The sequence below is a fragment of the Nesoenas mayeri genome (genome assembly GCF_963082525.1).
Source record: "Nesoenas mayeri genome assembly, chromosome: 3".
NCBI classification, from domain to species: domain Eukaryota; kingdom Metazoa; phylum Chordata; class Aves; order Columbiformes; family Columbidae; genus Nesoenas; species Nesoenas mayeri.
Window position 1 is genome coordinate 108,736,515 of NC_137544.1, and position 22,025 is coordinate 108,758,539.

Consider the following 22,025-nt stretch of genomic DNA (forward strand, 5'->3'; position numbering starts at 1 on the left):
GCAGGGTCAAGGAGGCCAGGCCAGCCCGCATTCAGGGAAAGAGGGAGGATTTAGTTGGAAAGCCCTTGTTAAGCATGGAGCGCAGCTTTGGAGGACTTATCTGTGGTCATCTCACTAAAAGCACTATGCAGCACATGCAGGCTGGATACAAGGGTACAAACACAGGGTCCTTTCTCCTCTCTGCCAGCTCCTCTTCCTCAGTCAGGGCTCCTAAGCATTTTTCCAGCCCCCTGAGGGAAAGGCCTTGTTTCTTCAGAGCAGAGCCCATCTGGCTAGTGGTGAAATGCAGGTGATGGCTCCTGGGCTGAGAAGCCATCCCTTCTTCCCTCTGTGCTCACTTCAATCCCGGGGGAGGTTGGGTGGGGGGATTTTTGTGGCAGATGGTTCCACACCCCAGATGTCTCGGGCATACTCCTTGATGGTCCTGTCACTGGAGAACTTGCCTGAGCATGCAATGTTTCTGATGACTTTCTTAGTCCACTCCCGGGGGTCCTGGAAAGAGGAGAGACCATGTCAGCAGTCAGTCCCTCACCCAGCTCCGTCCTGCCTCGCAGCCTTGCAAGGGCACTGGCTGTGCACACTTGGCTGGTTTAAATGCCGTGGTGTGGGGCTGCCAAAGCAGCAAAACCTGCCTCCCATGCTCACACCATACAGTGGCTGAAGAATGGCTCTACAGGGGCATGCTGTCCCACCTCCCTGAAGCATCCCTGCTATGTTGCCATGGCCATGGACACCTGTATCCCCCCTCCTTGGTAGCAGGCAGTTCTTACCCTGAACAGCTGGTCCACTTGGCCTTGGCATTTAATGTAGGCCTCATAGTCGGCAAACACCTTAAACCTGAAATCCAAAGCAGAGTAAAGCCATAGAATCATAGAATATTCTGAGTTGGAAGGGACCCACAAACACCATCAAGTCCCAACTCCTGTCCCTCCATAGGACAACCCCAAAATTCACACCATGTGTCTGAGGGCATTGTCCAATTGCTTCTTGAACACTGTCAGGCTTGGGGCTGTGACACCTCCCTGGGGAGCCTGTTCCAGTGCTCCACCACCCTCTGGGAGAAGAACCTTTGCCTAATGTCAAACCTAAACCTCCCCTGGCACATCTTCCTGCAATTCCCTTGCGTTCTGTTGGTCACCAGAGAGAAGAGCTCAGCGCCTGCCCCTCCTCTGCTCCTTGTGAGGAAACTGTAGACCATGATGAGGCCTCCAGGTTGAACAAGCCAAGTGTCTTCAGCCATTCCTCACATGGCTTCCCCTCTAAACCCTTCACCAATTTGTGGCCCTCCTCTGGACCCTCTCCAGTAACTTTATATCCTTTTTATAGTGTGGCGCCCAAAACTGCCAGGGCTAGGGTTTGCCTGCTACAGGGTCCCAGGCTGGTAGGAGCAGGCAGCACAGACCTTCATGTAGGTAGACAGGGCTGAGCCCTTTGGCAGGGGCACTCAGGCCAGCAGGGAAGGAGACCTGGGTAAGCTGAGAGCAGCCCACCAATGGGGGATGATGCTTGCCAGGACTCACCTGTCATGGTACATGAGCATATTCACTACGTCCCTGAAGCAACCAGGGTCTTGAGGGGAGAAAAAACCACTGCTGATCTGGTCAATAGCCTGGTGCAGCTCTGGCAGGCGCTCATAGTATGCCCGTGCATTGTACCTGCATCCAGCAGAGATGGGCTTTAGGGACTGATGCTTGCCCTGGGGGCCCAGCACCCAGAGAGCAGGACCTGGGATATCTGGGGCAGGGAAGGCAGGCAAGGAGGGTGACATAGCCTTGTTCTTGGGGTTGTGTTCGTCACAACACCTTGCTAGTGGCTTTGAGACCAGTCACAGTGTCTGAAACACTTTGTACCCAGGCTCATGTCCTGTTCTCAGCCACTCTGCTTGGGCTGCATCCTTGACAGACCATCCACCAACCAACCCACAGTGGAGTCAGCCTCCAGCCCCCTGCTTTGAGCTGCCCAGGGAGGAGGGCGTCCTTCCCAGAGATCATGGCTCTCCCTGCCAGAGCTGGGACTTTTATCCCTGTTTGACAAGCCCTGGAACACACTGGGCTCTCCCCAGGACTAACCCTTGGCGATCCAGGGCCTCCACATCCTCCACTTGCATGCCAAAGATGAAGAGGTTTTCTTCGCCTGCCTCCTCAGCCATCTCCACGTTGGCCCCATCCATGGTACCAATGGTAAGGGCTCCATTCACCATGAACTTCATGTTGCCCGTACCTGAGGCCTCCGTTCCAGCTGTGGAGATTTGCTGGGAGAGATCCGCTGCTGGGATCACTGCCAGATGCAAGAGAAGTAAGAGTTAATCCTTGGCATTCTGCAGCTCCCCACAACCTGGCCCCAGGCATGCAAAACAACCGTGGGCATCTGCTAGTGGTGCCGCTGACCTCAACCTCAGCCCAAAGAATGCAGCTCTTGGGCCAGAGCCAGGCTCAACCCTGCCACAACCTCATGCAGATGCATGAAGGTGGCTTCCTGTACTGCATGGAGCCCTCAGGCCCTTCCTAAGACACAGCCGGGGGACCTGCCATGACAGTCTCTCAGGCCAGTGAGTTTGTGGGCTCAGCTGGGACATTGCCCGCTCCTGATATATGCTCACACAAGACCAGACATACCTTTCTCAGCCAAGGATACCCGATAGTTCTCCAGGAAGATGACCTTGAGCCTGTCGCCCACATAGGGATCGTTGTTGATGACCTCACCGATGGACGTGATGAGTTTGATGATCATCTTGGCCATGTGGTAGCCAGGGGCTGCCTGAAGAAGAGCAACCCAGAAACAGTAAAGGCTTTTAAGAAAGGGAGAGATGCCAGAGTGGGTCCTCACCTCTGCTTTTCACAAGGACAAAAACACCCTACTGGGAGAAGTCCTGAGCCACAGGGAAAGAGTGATGGGACCTTGTTCAGTCTCATTAGTTCACGAAACTGGTCCCTGAAGAACTCACCAGTAGACACACATGCTGTCTAACCTACAGCAGGCCTGGCAAAGCCACAGAAAGAGGACACCACCTTCCCCACATCCACATTGAGCCATGCACACACTGAGTCTGGAACGCTTGTTACCTTTCCTCCAATCATAATAGTCCTGGGCACAAAGGATTCGGATGGATTGCTTCTGATGCCTGAAAGAGCAGCACATAAGACAGTTGAAGTGAAAATAAAGCAGAGTTTTATTGCATGCCTCAGAGGTGGGCTGGGATTCTAGCCCATGTCACATGGACTCAACAAACCTGTAAGACCCTAATACCCAACCAGACATCTGCCAGAGCTGTGCTAGGCAAAATGGGCTGCAAAGTCACAGGATCACAGAATGGTTGGGATTAGAAGGGACCTCTGGAGATCATCTAGTCCAAACCTCTGCCAAAGCAGGTTCACCCAGAGCAGATCACACAGGAATGTGTCCAGGTGAGTTTTGAATGTCTCCAGAAAAGCAGACTCCACAACCTCTCTGGGCAGCCTGTTCCAATGCTCTGTCACCCTCAAAGTAAATAAATTTCTTCTCATTTTCAGACGGAACCTCCTGTGTTTCACTCTGTGCCCATTCCCCTCATCGTGTCATTGGGTACCACTGGGAGTCTGTTCCCATCCTCCTGACACTCACCTGTGAGATAATTATAAACATTGATAAGATCCCCTCTCAGCCTTCTCTTTTCCAGACTGAACAGACCCAGCTTTCTCAGTTCTTTCCTCATAAGAAAAATGTTCCAGGCCCCTAATTATCTTTGTAGCTCTCCGCTGGACTCTCTTGAGGAATTCCTTGGCCTTTCTAAGCTGAAGAGCCCCAAACTGGACATAGTGCTCCAGACGCGGCCTCACCAGGGCAGAGGAGGATAACCTTCCTCAACCTGCTGGTAACGCTTTTCCTAATGCACCCCAGGTACCACTGGCCTTCTTGACCACACGGACACATTGCTGGTTCATGGTCCTCAGAGCTCAAGCCAGCTCAATGCGGGGCTCCAATGACTTGCCTCCCTTTGGAAATGGGTAGAGAACCAAAGCATACAACAGAAAGTGGGATTTTAACTTGCTAGTTAGATATTTATAAGCATAAATAAGGTCCCCCCTTAGCTTTCTCCAGTTAGTCCTAACACCTGCAGTACAGGTGTGGGAGTTGCCTGGGCCCTGGGACCCAGCTGGACTAGAGACATGAGCTGTGAGCTTTTCCTCAGAGCTCTGTACAACCCTTCACACTCTCTGTCTTCCCTCCTGGAGAGAAGCCCTTCATGACAGGACAGAGCTAGGTGCAGGAGTCCTTGGCCACCAGCTGGCACACTTTTACGTGGGAACCCTGGCAGCGAGAGGCTGGTGGGACACTCTTTGAGTAACAGGACAGGCAGGACTTACGGTTGTAGAGGGTGATAGCATGCAGGCAATTCAGCAGTTGCCGCTTGTACTCATGGATTCGCTTGACTTGAACATCAAACATGGACGAAGGGTTGATCTTGACCTTGTATTTGTCCTCCAAGTAGGCTGCGAACTTCAGCTTGTTCTCCTGGGAAGAAAATCTGATGAGGAACAAGCGTGGGTTCCCAGGCCTTGCAGCAGAAGTGAGTATTTGCTGCTGGGATGTCCCTGGGAGTATGGTGCCTTTAGCTTCTTTCCCCTACCCCACCTCCAGTGCATGTTACCTGTTTGACTTTCGCCACATCCCTGATAAAAGTCTCATTGTTGATGAAATCCAGTAACTTCTTCAGCTGGCTCAGATCTGTAATAAAGTCTTCTCCGATTTTCTAAAAGAACAAACCAAGAGAGGGATGTCCCATCCATGAGACACCTCACCCAGTCCACAACTGTGCTTCCCCAACAAAGATTTCCCCAGTCCCACTGAGAATTGGAAGAAGTACTCTGGCCAGGAAAGGGGACACAGTTTCTTCTGTATGTCATCAGGGAGCCCAAAGGTACAGGGGAAACAGGACACTTGCAAAAACCCAAACAAGTCCCTCTCTCTCAAGGAGCTCTAGAGAGAGATGTATGCACATGTACCATGGCCTCCTGGCAGCTGTAAAACTGATGGGTGGGACACTGAGGTATGTTTAATTGCAGAATGTTATTTGGCTATGGCATGTCACGGTCTGGAGCAAAAAACTATGCTAAAGGGACTGATAAACAAAGGAGACAGAACTGGGGCTTCAGCTCCAAGTGAGCTCCTTTGTGCCTGTGAAACCGAATGCTTTTGCAGAGACTCACAGAATCACAGAATGGTTGGGGCTCGAAGGGACCTTGGGAGATCATCTAGTCCAACCTACCTGTTAAAGCAGGTTCACCAGAGCAGATTGCACAGGAATGTGTCCAGGCGGGTTTTGAATGTCTCCAGAGAAGGAGACTTCACAACCTCTCTGGGCAGCCTGTTCCAGTGCTCTGGCACCATCAAAGTAAAGAAGTTTCTCCTCATTTTCAGATGGAACCTCCTGTGTTTCCATCTGTGCCTGTTGCCCCTCACTGTGTTGTTGGGCACCACTGAAAGGAGTCTGGTCCCATCCTCTTGACACCCACCCTTAAGATATTTGTAAGCATAAATAAGGTCCCCTCTCAGCCTTTTCTTCTCCAGGCTGAACAGACCTGCCTTTCCTCATAAGAAAGATGCTCTGCACCCCATATCATCTTTGTAGCCCTCCACTGGACTTTCTCCAGTAATTCCTTGTCCTTCTTAAACTGGGGAGCCAAGAACTGGACACAGAGGTGCAGATGGGCCTCACCAGGGCAGAGTAGAGGGTGAGGATAACTTGCTGGTGACACTCTTCCTAATGCACCTCAGTATTCTGTTGGCCTTCTTGGCCACAAGGGCACATTGCTGCCTCATGGTCAACCTGTTGTCCACCAGGACTCCCAGGTCCCTTTCCACAATGCTGCTTTCCAGCAGGGAAACAGATGCAAATTTCTGCAACTTTTTTGGCCAACTCTTCATCACTGACTTTAAAACTCAACCAATCTCACATTGTCACGTGCCACAGACATGCTCCTCCCAGGCTGCCTTCACTCGCACCCGCCAGGCTTTTGCCTCAGGTCTGATCAGACCACAGGAAGTGATCAGAGGCAAACAAATCACACTGAGCCTCTCACTTCAGATGCTTGCAACTCACCTCAGCAATAACCTCCACCAGTCCCGGGTTGCACAGCAAGAGCCAGCGCCTTGGTGTGATCCCATTTGTCTTGTTCTGAAACTTCTGTGGCTCCAGGTCATAGAAATCCTTGAACCTGGAACACCGGGGAGCTATGAACCACCCACCACCACTCAGAGCTTCAGCTGGGCCCCCCTGTTTCTGCTGACTCAGGGCCATCACTGCAGATCTCCCTGTAACATATATGAACTCTCTGTGCTGCCTCTCACCCCCTTCCTCAGTCATAATTTTCAAAGGTTCTACCAGCCCCAAAGGGAGATGAGGTAGACCTTGCATGCAAATGAGACCATCTCCCAAGCCTGCTGAGCCCAGCAAAACAACCAAAGCAGATATTGACACCTGATAGCTTCAGCTAGTCCCCCAGGCTTGCAGGCAAAGCCCAGTGAGTGGAGATGGTGCCTTGGGTGTTGCCCAACTCACACAGAGTTCTTCACAATGTCAGAGTGGATGCGGGCCACGCCATTGACCACGTGGGAGCCAATCACACAGAGATGTGCCATGTTAATACGTTTGCAGTCTCCTTCCTCGATTACTGACATCCTCCGGAGACGGTCAATGTCCCCTGGGTAGAGAGCTGCCACCCGCTGGAGGCAGAAAGAGAGACATTAGCAACCCAGCCATAGGACATAGCAACATTTCCATCCTAAAGGCAGCCACATCAAGATGCCCCAGAGTTCCCACAGCCTGTGACCAGCCCAGTCCCTTACATCCAGATGCATCTGGTTGAGGGCGTAAATGATCTCTAGGTGACGTGGCAGCAGCTTTTCAAACATGGAGACTGGCCAGCGCTCCAGGGCTTCAGGCAGGACAGTGTGGTTGGTGTATGCGCAGGTACGCTTGGTGATCTCCCAGGCCTGCAGTACAGACAGGTTAACACACGTGTGCCCAGGTCCCGAGGGGAAGGGAAATCCCATGTGAGGTCAGGACAGCAGCTCTTGTCCCTGCAAGGTCCAGCACAGACCTCCCAGCTATGCTTACCTTGTCCCAATCCACTTTCTCCACATCCACCAGGATCCGCATGAGCTCTGGGATGGACAGGGCAGGGTGGGTATCATTTAGCTGAATAGCTACCTGTAACAGAGACTTGCTGCGCTCAGATCTGGCAATGACTGACAGGACTGTGACAGTGTCCCGCAAGCACAGGGCTGGGGCGATGGTCAGCCCCAGACCTCTTCTCATGGCACACACCCCTTACACAGAGCTCGCAGGAACAGAGCTATTCAACCTTTGCAAGTATTGTTCCAAATTGCAAGTTTTTTTCAGGGAAAATAGGCCTGGAGATCACCTGTTTTCCAAACCAAACTGCCAGGGTCTTGGTATACATGCCTCCACTTGGTCTTGAGTATCCTGCTCTCCCTCATGATAGGCAGGTCTGGCTGAAACACCCCCAGACCTTCTCTGCCGACAAACTCACCTTGTCTGGGAAGGTTTCAAAGCATGTTCTCACAGGGTCTCGACAGCCAAACTTGGAGGACTTAAAGCGGCGGATGATGTCTTGGAGGGTAGCAGCCACCACAAAGTATTCCTGTTTCAGCCGCAGCTCCTTGCCTTCAAAGAACTGCAAGTGGGAGACCACAGCCATCAGTGCTGCAGCCTCCATCCCCAGTTGGCAGCCAAACCGTTGGAGATGCTCCTGTCCACTCTGATGGGCTTCCCAACAGGAACAGCACCTCACAAGTTCAGCACTTCATCAGGACAAAATGTGGACATTTCTCATACTGCCTCTAATGAGGCAGCAGCTGTAGGGATGGACAAGGGGCTCAACATATTAGGAAAAATTTCTCCATGGAAGGAGTTTTCAGGCATTGGAAAAGGCTGCCCAGGGAAATGGAAGTCACCATCCCTGGAGGTGTTTAAAAGACATGTAGATGAGATTCTTAGGGACACGTTTTAGTGCTGGTGTTAGGTTAATGGTTGGACTCAATCCTGAGGGTCTCTTCCAACCAAAATGGCTCTATGATTGTATCCCAAAAAGCTGCTTCCAGAGGGCCACAGAACCTGCCACATCCATGTTACTCTGATAGACCACACAGAAGCTGAGTTTTTTCAGCACGGATGCTCATCTGTGACTAGACAGTGAGGGCTCTTCTCTTTTGGAACCAGTGCCCAGTGAGTTCATGGCCTGGGACAGTCCCTGCAGTGACAAATCCCTTGAACTGGGGATGGAAATGAGTCAACCCCTTATGGACACTTCTGAAACGTTAACTTACTTTTGCAAAGGGTGAACCATGTAAACTGGCAACTGCCTTGACTTTGAAGCAAGGAACAGAGCAGCTACGGGTCAGACTCTCAGCTGCCATCAGTCAGCAGAGCCTCTCTGGAACCAGTAAAGCTGTGTCTGTTCATTGAGACTTATGGGGCCAATCTCTTGTATTAAAAATCAACAAACCAGAACAATGAACATAACGTGGCCATCACGTTCCAGTGCTTGCAAACAAGGCAATACAACTACAGGGAGGAAGATCCCATGCAGCTGGGAAGAGAGGCAAGAGAGTCACTTACGTTGTCATTTGGGTACAGGACTCTGGATATGTTTTCTGCCAGGTTTCTGTCCAACACTGCCTCAATGTAGTCACCCACGTTGACTGGAGCAAGACAGAAATACACACGGCACTGCAGCAGGTGTCAAGAGTCAGGCAGGTCCCTGACATTGTGCTTTTCCTCGTAAAGAGATTTGTAATAGGAACATTCAGGCTGATATTAGTGGAATATCAGTGGGAATGTACATATGTGAAAAGCACCAGAGAGACAGAAGATGGGCTAAAAGAAAGGCAGATCTCCATGCAGTTTCTCGAGACACACATGTCAGGAAGGACAGACAGAAACTGAAGACAGACAGCAGCTAGAGAAGGTAGAAAAAAGGAAGCCATCTCATTTAAGGACTAAGGAGAAATGGGGCAGTGCAACGAAGTACAAAGACTACAATCACATTCAACTCCTAACGTGTACAAAAGGCTCATCTGAAACTCAGCTTGCAGCTGCCAATCAATAATTGAGCAGACATTATGAGGACTCGAGAGCCATCATCCCTCATGCCACAAAAGTTCTGCTGGCATGGCTGCTTGGACACACATCTCTGTGCTGAGGAGTAAATCAAATCAGGCAAGTCTAAAACCTTCCCCTTCCGTAACAGCCAAGCACTGACATTTGATATGTTAGTTGTCCTGTACCTGCTCTGCAGCACTACAATTAGAGTCTGAAAAATGCACTAGAGAGGTCACACGTAGACTCAAAGGAAAACAACAGTTAAGGTGGGCTGTGCTGCTCTTGTCCTTCAGCACTAAGGGATGATGCTGCACAGAAATGACCCTCCGTGGCAGGTGTGGGTTTGCAGCTCATTTGGTGATGTGGGGAGCGCAGTGGCAGGTGGTCCATCACTTGGGGAAGCCACAGGGCAGATTTTGAGAGCATGATAAGCACAATGGGGATCGAAGGAGGATGGATGGGTGTCCTGGTGCACGAGGGCTCTGGAAGTGGGTGGAGGTAGCGTGATCCATGGATGCACACACAGCGCTGTGTTTTGGAGGTGGCCACCAGGCACGGATAAAGCAGGTCAGACAGTGTGGTGCCAGGTGCTGTGCATACCGGGACAACTATGTCCCAGTCTGGCCAGAAGAGAGGCCAGGGAGGGATGGCACTTACACTCTTGGAGGTTGAAGTCATTGGGTGCTTTTGCAGACCACAGCCTCATGGTGTTTACAGTGTTGTTCTTGTATCCAGGCACTGGCGTGTCATAAGGCATTGCAAGGACAACCTGCAAAAGAACAGTATTCCCCTCTGATTAGCAGCATGGTGGCCTCAAAGAAGGTGGGAAATTGGCTGAAGCCTCTGCAGGAAGAATCCAGAGGACACAGACAAATCCTGGCAGTGGTAAGAATCTCACCTCACTAAAATACACCTGCTAAGCTTCACAGACTTCCCTGCTATGATGGGCACTTCCAGCACCCACTGGCAAAGCATTTATAGGAGAAGCAGAGTTGTTCGGAGCTTTACAGGCAAACTGGAGTTACAAGCCCACCAATGAAATGTAAAAGAGATTTGCAAGCAACCTGCTGACCTTCCTATACCAACTGGCATACTTGTTAGTTATTCACCAGAGCACTGCCAGCATCCTCAGCTGGCCACGACAACATTGTCTATGCTGGGGTAGGACCAGAGCAGCTGAGACCTTTGTGTTTCCATCTGAGATAAGCTCCATAGCCTGAATCCTGCCTGTAAGCCTTCTGCAGCCTGCCAGGACCAAACCCTACCACTGCAGCACCTTTCTCAGGGCAATTCTTCCAATGTTCAAGGTTTGTTGAACCTGCCTGGGTAAATCCACTGAGATCTCCAGCACCCAAACTGAACTTGAGTGCACAACTATTAATGCAGTCTACATATCATAGAATCATGGAATCATTTTGGTTGGAAGAGACCCTCAAGATCACTGAGTCCAACCATTAACCTAACACTGGCATTAAACTGTGTCCCTAAGAATCTCATCTATGAGCCTTTTAAACACCCCCAGGTGACTCTACCACTTCCCTGGGCAGCCTGTTCCAATGCCTGACAACCCTTTCCAGCAAGAACTTTTCCCCAATATCTAATCCAAACGTCCCCTGGTGCAACTTGAGGTCATTTCCCCTTGTCCTGTCACTTGCTACTTGGGAGAAGAGACCAACACCCTCCATGCTACAACCTCCTTTCAGGTAGTTGTAGACAGTGATGTCTCTCCTCAGCCTCCTTTTCTCTAGTCTAAACAGCCCCAGTTCCCTCAGTTGCTCTTCATCAGGCTTGTGCTCCAGACCTATCACCAGCTTTGTTGCCCTTCTCTGAATTCTCTCCAGCACCTCATTGTCTTTCCTACAGCGACAGGCCCAAAACTGCACATAGTATTTGAGGTGGGGCCTCACCAGTGCCGAGTACAGTGGCATAATCACTTCTCTAGTCCTGCTGGCCACACTGTTCCTGATACAAGCCAGGATGCTGTTCGCCTTTTTGGCCACTGGCACACACTGTTGGCTCATATTCAGCTGCTGCCAGTCAACACCCCCAGATCCTTTTCTGCCAGGCAGCTTTCCAGCCACTCTTTCCTGAGCCTGTAGCATTGCATGGGGTTGGCAATGATGCTACAGATGACGCTTAAGCATCAGGGTGCTGCACACATGGCTACAGGGCATAATACTGGGTCTCCCAGCTCAGATTAAACTAGCCAGGCAAGGCATGGGTGTGCTTCCAAGCTTGTGTGCTCCAGCTCACTGCTGTGTCAACATCTGCATGTCCTCAGACCTGCTGAGCAGTGAGGTGCGGCACCCTGATATCAGCCTGGAGCAAAGAAGCTGAGGGCTTATGCCAGCAGAGCTGAATGGTGCTTGCAGCGCAAGGCCCAGATGCTGCAGCATGGAGCCTGGGCTGCCTCTCTTACACTGGCAAAAGGAGCCAGTATCCTCCTGAACAAGTCGGTGTGCACTGGCAGAGCAGCCAGAAGCTGTCCCCAAGCAAAGATCACAGAATCATAGAAGGTCCTGAGCTGGAAGGGACCCACAAGGATCATCATGTCCAACTCCTGTCCCTGCACAGGACCACCCCAAAATTCACACCATGTGTCTGAGGTCATTGTCCAAATGCTTCTTGAAGAAGTGAGAGGCAGCAGAGAACTGAAGGAGCCGTGCTCACAGGGCATGGAAAAGCCAGGCAGATCAGCATGTTAGCCCTGAATAGCCTCTTCATGCTGGTGTCACCAACATGTCCCCACCGGGGAGAATCAGCAAAAGCTCAGGCACTCAAAGCTGCTATTAGAAGCTCTGAACATGGAAGCAGGCAGAAAGCCTGCCCTGCCTGAGCCACAGGACTGGCTGCACATTACATAAACTGAGCAACGCTATATTTGGAGACTACATCTTTGGCTTTTTTGAGCCTTTCTAACTTGTTCCCTTAATGGCACTATCTGAAAATTCACTTCCTTGTAGGAATGAGTGTTTCCACTGCACTGCTTGGGATCCCTGAAACCCTGGACTACCACCAGGGTCAGAAAAGGAGCACATTGAAAGACAACGGCACTTGATCCATGGGTCTGCTTCCCCAGAGAGCTCTGGCACGGTGCCTTCATGCTGCTTATGGGGCTGTGGTGTTGAACCCCTGCACTGCGTGTCCTAGAAATGGCCTTGGTCACTGCACAGCCTTCCACAACTAGGGTCCCTGGAAAAGGACATTTTATTTCTCCTCTGAGTGGGCGACACTGCAACTGAGCTTCAGCTCTTGGCACTGAAGAGAATGTCTTGGCTTTATGACAGTGCACTCCTCAGATGGACAGAGTTGGCTTATCAGGCTGAGAGACCTTGAACATCATGGGAACAAGGCTGGGTCATGATCCTGAATCCCAGAGAAGTTCATAGTCTTTCCTTCCTCCAACCTGGGCAGTGCTTAGACAGGAGAAGCAGAAACATCTTCAGTTCCCTTAATAAATCTGTGCCTCTTTAAAGCTTGCCTTCCTCAGCTGTAAGACTGGAACGCATTTACCATGCAGCAGCCTGTGCTCTGGGCAGGCACGTACTCCTGAATGACAGCATTATCTTCAGGGGAGGCTGAAGAAGCATTTGCTCTCCATGGTGCCACAAAACAAGCCCTCCAGGCAGACTGGAGACTTGAAACCATGGCACCAGCCTCCCCTGACAGCACTTTCCACATCAGGCTGCTCTGGAAAATAACTTATTCTGATCACAGGCATTAAACACCCACGGCCACTCCACAAGATGAATCTCTACCCACAGCAGCATAACCAGAAACACCTGCAAAAACACTGGGTTTGAGTGAGTGGTAACCAGGAACAGTGCTGAAGGAGACTGACACAGCTACCAGAGATATCACCCTCTGCCAACATAAATCCATGCAAGACTGTAGGGCTGTGCCCTGGAAATGAGTAGAGAAGGAGGCCCAAACTGATCTGAAGTTACAGCAGTGACCAAATATCACAACAAGAGGAAGAGATTTTTTTACAATGAAGGTGGTAAAATATTGGAACAGGTTGACCAAAGAGGTGGTAGATGCCCCATCCCTAGAAACATTCAAAGCCCAGCTGGATGCCGGCTCTGGGCAACCTGATCTAGTAGAAGATTTCACTGTTCATTGCAGGGGGCTTGGACTAGATAGGCTTTGAAGGTCTCTTCCAACCCAAACTATTCTATGATTCTATGATCATCCCTCTTTTTCCTCAAATCCTGCTGCAGCCATAGCCAACCAAGTCACCTTTGTATGGGTAGCAGAGTGAGTGTTGCCAGATGGAGAGAGAAGCAAATTCTGACCACCTCAGGTAACCTGGGGACAGACTCTCCCTCTCCAAGCTACCTTGGCCCATCCTCCCCCAGCCCAACACCCAGAGAGATGTTAGTACCTGTGTGTCGACCCATTTCACACCCTCAGAGGTGTGATCTACGCGACCATAGAAATGCACAGGGAGCATGTACTCGGGGCGAGCTTTCTCCCAGGGGTTGCCATAGCGTAGCCAGTCATCAGCCTCCTCCACCTGCAAGAGGCAAACGGGTTCAAGTGATGGCTTGTTTCTCCAAGTGACAGATAAACTAGGCTCTCCAAAGGGAGGTCAGTTTAAAAGCAAAGCTTTAGTAAGCTGGCTTTAAAAATGGATATGCAGAGGCCTCTAGAGGACAGCTGGGCTTTTCAAAACATGGATGACTACATCCCAGCCGGTATAAATAAAACAGCCTCTATTGACTTTGCAGACCTGTACAGGTTTAAACCACCCAGCGCAGATGGCTGCATTTAGTCTGTCTCAAGGCCTTTACATCCAATTTCACCGTGATAGTGGGATATGTGGGATGTGGTTCCCTAGAAGCTCATTGATGCTGTTCCTGGCCACAAAACACCCCCTGTAACCCAGATCTTACTAACTGCTCTGCCCTCTTCCAGAGAGGATTTCTCTTCTCCTCAATGCGAGTGAAGTGAATTCAGCAGAGCCACGGAGGTAGGTGTGCACGAGAAACCAGAGGGTCTGAGGCACTGGGAAGAGATGCTCTGTGCCTGCAGGTGCTGCTCTGCCAGGTGGGGCAAGTCAGAACCATGACCCAGCATTGCCATCACCCATTCTTTTTAAAGTCACATTAAGCCAATTACAGTGGATGCTTTTTTTCCCCTCTTTTCACCATTTATAGGGCCTAGCACTGCAGCTTCTTTGTGGGGAAGGAGGAAAAAACAATCCTCTCACCCTCCCTGACTTAAGGAAAGCTACTTTAAAGGGAAAAAAGGGTCTTTTATGCTTAGAAGCATTTCCAGACATACACTAAGGAAGACTGCCCCAGCTGGAGCAGTTTTTTAGCCAATTTTAACTTAACGGGAGAGTCCCTGTTTAAGCCTCTGCTGCCAGTCTCCCAGGAAACCTGCAGGAGCAGCAGCAACCCTGGCACTTGCACGTGTTCCATCAAGTTCAAACTCCACCAGGCACTTTCATGAGGTGTTTGGCCACATCTCCATTGTCAGCCTGACTCCTTGCCCACTCACTGCCACGCTGGACGGGACTTGGGCATTGTTGCAGCTGTGCTGTGGAGCCCTTGGCAGTGAGACCTCTTGTCCCAGCCAAGCCCTGAGGGCTCAGCTTCAGCACCATCTTGCTGGGTTGGTGACTGGCATGGATGAGCTTGCACATGGCCATGGGTGAGCTCCAGCCACACATGCACCCCCAGCATCTTCATCACTTCTCTTTGCTCAGATGGTCAGAGCCCTGGGGTCAGCACAAGTGGTAGAAGGTGACAGCCCATTTGGCACCAGGTGATGGGCTCAAATGCCCAGTTTATGGACAGCTCAAAGTACTTCAGTGCTGTTTGTGTGGCCAGGGCTTGTCCACAGGCAGAGGTGGCCACCACAACATAAAACAGACAGAGAAAGCATGACTTGAGTTTGTCAATGTACCTGCCAGCCATCAACAATCTTCTGATTGAAGATACCAAACTCATAGCGGATGCCGTAGCCATATGCTGCCAGCCCCAGTGTGGCCATGGAATCCAGGAAGCAAGCTGGAAGAACAGAGCATGGTCACTCTGCAAGGAACCTCACCCACATGTGCTACGGTGTGCTGTGCACAGGGGTGAGGAGATGCCACAACCGGTGCCACTGGAAATATTTGTCAGGGGAAATCCACATGCAGAACGGATGGAAGGGGACAGCCTGCAGCAGGACCCTATGCACATCCTGCTGCGCCACCACAAGCACCCAAAGGCATTGGAGACAAGGACAGGTCATTAAAAAAACAAATTCAGCCTTGTTGTAGTGAGAGCTCTTCTAAACTTGTCTGAGGTGCCCACACCTTGCTCTGAGACTGCCTGCCCAGTGAAGCAGGGCTTCTGACCCCAACTTGCTGCTCCACCAGCTACTTTGCTATTATTGCTTTCAAAGCAAACCCTTTCAGCCCTCAGTCCAGGGCAGCTCTGGTAAAGATCAGCCCCTGCATTTCCTCTGTGTTGGGAAGCTCTCATCTCCAGCAGTCCTGCAGGACAAAAGAGAGCTGGTAGATGCCTCATCTCTGGAAACATTCAAGGCCAGGCTGGATGGGGTTCTGAGTGACCTGATCTAGGTAAATATGTCCCTGCTTATGGCAGGGGGGTTGGCCTAGATGACCTTTGAAGGTCCCTTCCAACCCAAACTATTCTATGATCCTATGACAGTCAGAATAAAATAGTATCCAACAATCTGCCTATGTGAGAGCTGTTTGGGTAGCTCCGATAAGTGGCAGATTTCATGAGGAGTGAGCAGAAAGGCTCCAGATAGCCTTTTCCAGCCACAGCCCTGCCTGCTGTGCTGCCGACTACACATCTATATCTCTCTGGTACCCTCCCCAGGCAGGGAACTCATTTCTGGCCAGCCAGGAGCAGGAGGAAGGTACCAGCTGCTGAAGGGCTGAGGTTGGAATGCTGTCTCACTGAGGTGCCAGCAGCAAGGCCATGACAGCCTCCAGCCAGGCCACCCTAAGTCCCCATGCACTCTGTGTAAGGAGTGGGCTTCCCTCTCCCACCGTTACCTGCAAGGCGCCCCAGGCCTCCATTTCCCAGCCCAGCATCTTCTTCGATTTCTTCTAGCTCCTCCAAGTCCAAACCCAGCTATTGGGGAAAGAGACACAGCAGAACATGTCAACAGCTGGGGCTGTTCATCTAGGAGAGCAAACACAGTTCCGAAAATCCACAGCACAGGCAATTAAACCCATGGGCATTTATGCATCCTCCCACCCTGCCCTCCCCACAAAGCATCTCACCAGCTTCTGGTCCCAAGCAGTCCAATTAATTAGAAAACAATTTAGCCCATCATCAAACATTGCTTTCCCATGAAGTAGGTTTCCTTAGAGACCCCAAATAAAACACTTGTTTCCTCGCAGCCCCTCATGCCAGGAGGCACTTCCACCAAACTCGCCGTTGGAGACAGGATGGCAAAGGGCCAGATCAGTGCAGAAGGGACCACTGAGTCCTGCCCCAGTTCATGCGCTGCCCTTCTGCTCATGCCCACCCAGTCTTTGAGGAAGGGCATGGTCACTCTGGCAGCTGGTTAACAGAGTGTTCGCCGTTACGCTCCTGTGGCCTGCACTGAGCCCCTTGGCTGGAGTCCATGGCTGGAGGACATCTCATCACAGTTTACAGCTTCCTCACAAGGGGAGGAGAAGGGGCAGGTACTGATCTCTCTGGCAGCCAATGACAGAACCGGAGGGAATGGCAGGAAGATGTGCTGAGGAAGGTTTAGGTTGGACATTAGGAAAAGGTTCTTCACCCAGAGGGTGGTGAAGCACTGGAACAGGCTCCCCAGGAAGGTGTCAAAGCCCCAAACCTGACAGTGTTCAAGAAGAGACTGGACAATGCCCTCAGACACATGGTGTGAACTGTGGGGCTGTCCTAAGGAGTTGGACTCAATGATCCTTTTGGATCTCTTCCAACTTAGGACATCCTATGGTTCTATGATCTCACCTCAGTGCCAGAGGGGACAGTGAGGAGTCAGACCGAAACCATAGCTGCTCCCTAAACCACTTCCAGCACTTCAGCAGTTTGCCACAACAAACTGGGAAAGCCTCATGCACAGTGTGACGGGGATAATAAAAACTGAGGCAAATTCTGTCATGGACAGAGCCATGCTAGATACGAGATCTCCCATCCCAGCTAAGCCAATGGTCATGATGATCTCCACATGTCAGAGGCTAGAACAAGGGAAGCCTCCACTTGCATATGTCAGGCCAAATCCACACATGGAAAATACCTTGCAAGGGGACTTGGGGATCCTCCCTGAAAAAAGGCAGCTTGCTCTACAAGGCACAACACCTCAGACAGGAAAAGTGTCAGGTCCCTCCCTGGAAATGCCTTCCCATCTCTTGGCAGGGAAAGTGCTCATCATGGCGTTTCATCAACCATTGTAGCACCTGATTTTGAGAGATGTTACACTTTCTGCTAGAAAGTGTAACACGGAGCAATCCGATGGGGCTGGGGGGAAGAGGAGCAGGGGAGACAGAGCTTTTGGGTGAGAAAGCCAAAAAACTCATACTCTGTGGAAAAGGTCACTGTCCTGCTGCAGAGATGGCTGCATGGCCTTGCATTTTTGATTGCCTTGGTGGTACTCAGCTATGTTTTTTCCTGTTTGAACGCATCCAATAAAGTTTTAATTCAAGCAGCGATTCACTTTAATCTGGCAGTGCTCCTGTGGTGCCTTGTGTACCTGCATGTAGGAACTGCAATTTGGTGGTTTGGTGCTGTAGTTTCCACTTCAGGCCCAGCCTCCACCATTAGACTACATCTCCCATAACAAACCATCATCTCTCCTAGTAATGGAAAGCTATGTGCAGCCTCATCTTTTGGGATACTGGTGGTGCTTTCTGGGTACTCTTCTAGATTTTCCCAGCCACTGCAGGAAAACAGTGGTTTGAGAAAGCCATACTCCAACTCTGAAGGAAACCCAGGTCCTCCCATGGTATTCTCTAGGGGATGAAAAACACTAACAGAGATCCAGGTCTTGCTTTGTTTACTCAAAATAACACATCCTTAGGAGGAAGCCCTGAGAAATAAAGACACCCAACCCTCTGCATGGAAAGGTTTGCCCAGTTCCTCAGGAGGACTCCAGTACCCCCACAAGACTTTACCTGGTAAATGGCTTCATCACAAGCATTCTGCAGGCCCAGGTTCACCATAGTGTTCTGCAGAGTGCGGCCCATGTAGAACTCCAGGGACAGGTAGTAAATGCGCTGGGGAGCCAAAGCAAGACGCTTACAGACAGCACAGAACTATGTTTTCAACAAAGTCACTTAAAATTAAGAGCAGATGCAAGTGCTCCCCTGAGTAGGGACGTCTTCCCAAACTGGCTCTTTGTGCCTGCTGCTGAACACCATGCACCGCAGTTTGTTTTTCAGAAGGCTCTCACATGGGATGGCAGCCAACCCTCTGCCACACATCTCCCTGCCAACAGCCTTCTATAGAAAAATCTCAGTGCCTGCTAAGTGTTTCCCTAATTAACTTAGGGCAAGAATTATCTAGGATGCTGAATGGTATATTTATACACCATCAAGCTCAGCAGAGGTGATGCTTATGCTGAGCTTTTAAAGTTTTCCCATGCTGAGCTGAAGCTGATCCAGAGCCTGCTGAAAGCTGGAGCAAGCCCTCAGCCCCATGGACACCAGTCAGGCTCAGGGCCAGGCACCTTCCTGTGAGTGATTTTCCAGTGCATGGGTAGGTCCTCCTCCCCTCATCGAGTTTCACACACAGGTTTCACCCTGTTGAACAAATAAACTGTCCCACAGGTGGCAGGGTTCCCAGCACAACTGTGCCAAGACAGGCTGCTCTGCAGTGACCTTCCAAGTTTCAGAGGAGCCGTGCCTGTGCCGTGGATGCTAATGAAAGCCTGTTTGTTGGATGAAAAGCAGGCTGTACAAACTTTTGCCCTTGCTCAGATTTATCACTATAGATATTTTTATAAACAAACAGGAATTTTGAACAGAGCATTAGTCTGCCTTAAAATCATGCTTCCCCTTGAATCTCTTTCATCGGTGGGAACTTTTCCTGCTAAGCAGCAGGATTACCCACTCTGACACCTCTGCTGGGAGTCTGAAAGGATCCATCTGTTCCTTGGGGCTAATCAGAAAGACTGAAAACATCCCACAGTTGCACAAATACTCTGTGCTTTTCAGTCTCCTGCTGAGACATGTTTCTAGTGAATATCTAAGTGCAGTGAAGAATAAGCAAACCCACTCCAAACTCCTCTTAAACTTTATGGGATCTGCACAATCCCTTCTGTTGATGCAGCAATATGGATCAGTGTGCATTTGTGTGAGTAAGGATAAAAGGGAGAGCTCCATGCACTAGTCTAACTCCCAGTGCAGAGGCAGCCACACTGGTGTGAAAGTGCAGTTTGTTTCTTGAGTCAAGGCAATATTCATAACTTCAAGAAAAAAGCTGACTCAAGGAGGCAGCTGCCTGCATGCTGGGCGTGTACACACCTTTTCTAGTATACACCTGCCCTCTGGGACTCTCCAGTTAAGTGCTGAATAATGCCCTGCAGCCCCCAACATTTCCAGCATCACCATCCTGACTTGGCAAGTGAGGAGGAGAGGAGGGAGCAGGCCAAGTCCCCTGGGAACTACCAGCTCCTCAGGGTTTGGTGACCTGGGAGAGCTTGTCTGCTTTGCACAAGGCAAGAAACACCTCTCCAGCCTCAAAGCCAAGCTGCCTCTGGGCTCTGCAGGAGCAAAGCCAAGACATGGCTGTGCTGAGGCATGTGCTGAGATGTAGAGGTGATGATGCCCACAGGGGAGTGCAGAACATGGCCACAGTGAAGCGTGCAGAGGAGTTGGCAGCAGCAAGGCTCATGTGAGGACGTGCTCACAGGGGGTTCACGGGACATGGCTGTGACAAGGCGCAGAGAGTCACAGTCATGGGAACGCCTGAGGGAGAACATGGCTATAGCAAGGCTCATTGGGAAAGGACTGCAAAGAATCACATGGGGACACAGTCGTGGTGAACCGTGTGAGGGACCTGGCCACAGTGATGCCCATCAGGACACAGCCATGGGAGGATGTGTGCGAGGAACATGGCTGGGTCAAGGCCCATGGAGATACTGCCATGGTGAGATGCATGAAAAGGACATGGCCAGGCAATGCCCATAGACATGCAGCCACGGTGAGGTGCATGAGCGCCACAGCAAGGTGCACACGAGGTACCTGGTCACAGTGATGCCTGTGGGGACAAAGCCACAGTAGGGTGCATGCAGGTGATACAGCTGTGGCAATGCCCATGGGGAAGAAGCCATGGTGAGGTGCACAAGGGACACAGCCATGGTAAGAGGCCAAGGCTGTGGTTACGCCCAAGAGGACACGGCAACAGCAAGGTCCCTGCAAAGGACACGGCCGTGGGCCACATCTGCAGTGAACCCCGCGGGGAAACGGGGAAGGTGCAGCTGCCGCGGCGGGGCCGGTGGGGGCTCACCTTGGGGTCTCGCTCGTAGTAGTGCTGCTGGGTGCGGATCCAGCGCCCCACCAGGTGGTCACGCACCGTGTGGGCTAGTGCGAAGTAGTAGTCCCGGGGGGTGGCGACGTTGCGGTCCTTGACGAGGGTGAAGTGGAGGTGGCGGTTGAAGCTCTTGCGAACCTCCGCCACGTCCCCCAGCCCCGCGATCCCCCGCACGCTGATCTGCTTCCGCCGCTCCCCGTCGCTCAGCGGCGCCGCCATCCCTCCCTCGCCGCCGGCTCCGCCGCCGGCTCGGCCGCTGCCGCAGCCGAGGCCACCGCGCCTGCGCCTCCACTGCCCAAGATGAGGCGGAGCCCCGCACGGTCGGCGCCCGGCCTGACCCCCGATGAGGGGAGCGGCCTCCCGGCCCCGTCCGGCCCCGACACTGGGGGGTGGCTGTCACTACCCTGCCCCATCCTGGTGCCCGGGACTGGGGTGGCGGCGGGGCGGGGTTGGTGGTGACGGGGATGGTGTGTAGGGCCCCGGGATGGCGTGAGGAGATGGGGATGGTGTGTGAGGACAGGGATGGCCTCTAGGGAATGGCTTGAGGAGTTAGGGGTGGCATGTGCAGACAGGGATGGTGTGGGGGGCTTGGATGGCATGTGGAGACAGATGGCATCAGGGCACTCATGAGTCTTATTGATAGAGGGAACTAACTAACTAAAACTTTAAGGGTGCCTAGTTTAGAGCTTTTTGTAACCAATTATGTTAAGAAAAAAAGAGAACCTCGTCGAATGCCAAGATAAGAAGTTTTACAGCACCTAGATGTAAACCTAAGGCACCTAGCTATAAACTTGAGAAGATGAGATAATGAAGATTTACAGCAAAAGGGGGGAACCAGTCTGGTTTCAATCAACTTGGCAGCTTGGTTTCCAGTCAGTTCAACATAATGAGCCAAAGGTAAAAAGTTCACTGTGACAAAGCTGAAGGAGCCTTCATCCAAAGACCCCTCCTCAAGACCACCAGATGGCATTGCTCAGGCGTAACAGGGAGGGGTCAAGGAGGAGACTATGGAAATGATTACCTGGGACTCATTTTAATACAAAGTGGTGAAAAGTTATGAATATATATAGGTGTTCCTGGGGTCATTATGAATATGTCACACCTTACTGTATTTAAACACACCTCACATTGTTAGAAGTTGCACATGAATGGTGGAATGATCCCCCTTGCGCCCAACGTCAAAATAAACATATCTGCTTTATAACCCTGTGAGTTATAAAGTTTTATGACTTTATAGGTTGTAAAGTTGTTTCCGCCTGTCATTATGAGGAGCGGTTGACGGAACTGGGGCTGTTTAGCCTGGAGAAAAGGAGGCTGAGGGGAGACCTTATTGCTGCCTACAACTACCTGAAAGGAGATTGTAGCATGGAGGGTGTTGGTCTCTTCTCCCAAGTAGCCAAGTGATAGGACAAGAGGAAATGGCCTCAAGTTGCAGCAGGGGAGATTTAGATGGG

General features: G+C 51.3%; 1 protein-coding gene across 1 annotated transcript; it reads right to left on the reverse strand.

The window, feature by feature from the left end:
• Nucleotides 1–339: 339 nt before the first annotated feature.
• On the reverse strand, nucleotides 340–20,790 carry PYGB (glycogen phosphorylase B; the record flags this gene model as incomplete). The annotated part of the gene is made up of 20 exons (XM_080342545.1): nucleotides 340–492; nucleotides 771–837; nucleotides 1,521–1,655; nucleotides 2,070–2,277; nucleotides 2,616–2,757; nucleotides 3,063–3,121; nucleotides 4,344–4,491; nucleotides 4,628–4,729; nucleotides 6,080–6,194; nucleotides 6,539–6,702; nucleotides 6,826–6,972; nucleotides 7,097–7,189; nucleotides 7,533–7,676; nucleotides 8,621–8,703; nucleotides 9,761–9,872; nucleotides 13,488–13,619; nucleotides 15,017–15,120; nucleotides 16,122–16,200; nucleotides 18,213–18,314; nucleotides 20,548–20,790. The coding sequence occupies 20 exons, from the start codon at nucleotides 20,788–20,790 to the stop codon at nucleotides 340–342; spliced, it is 2,532 nt and encodes an 843-aa protein (XP_080198671.1).
• Between the last annotated feature and the right edge of the window lie 1,235 nt (nucleotides 20,791–22,025).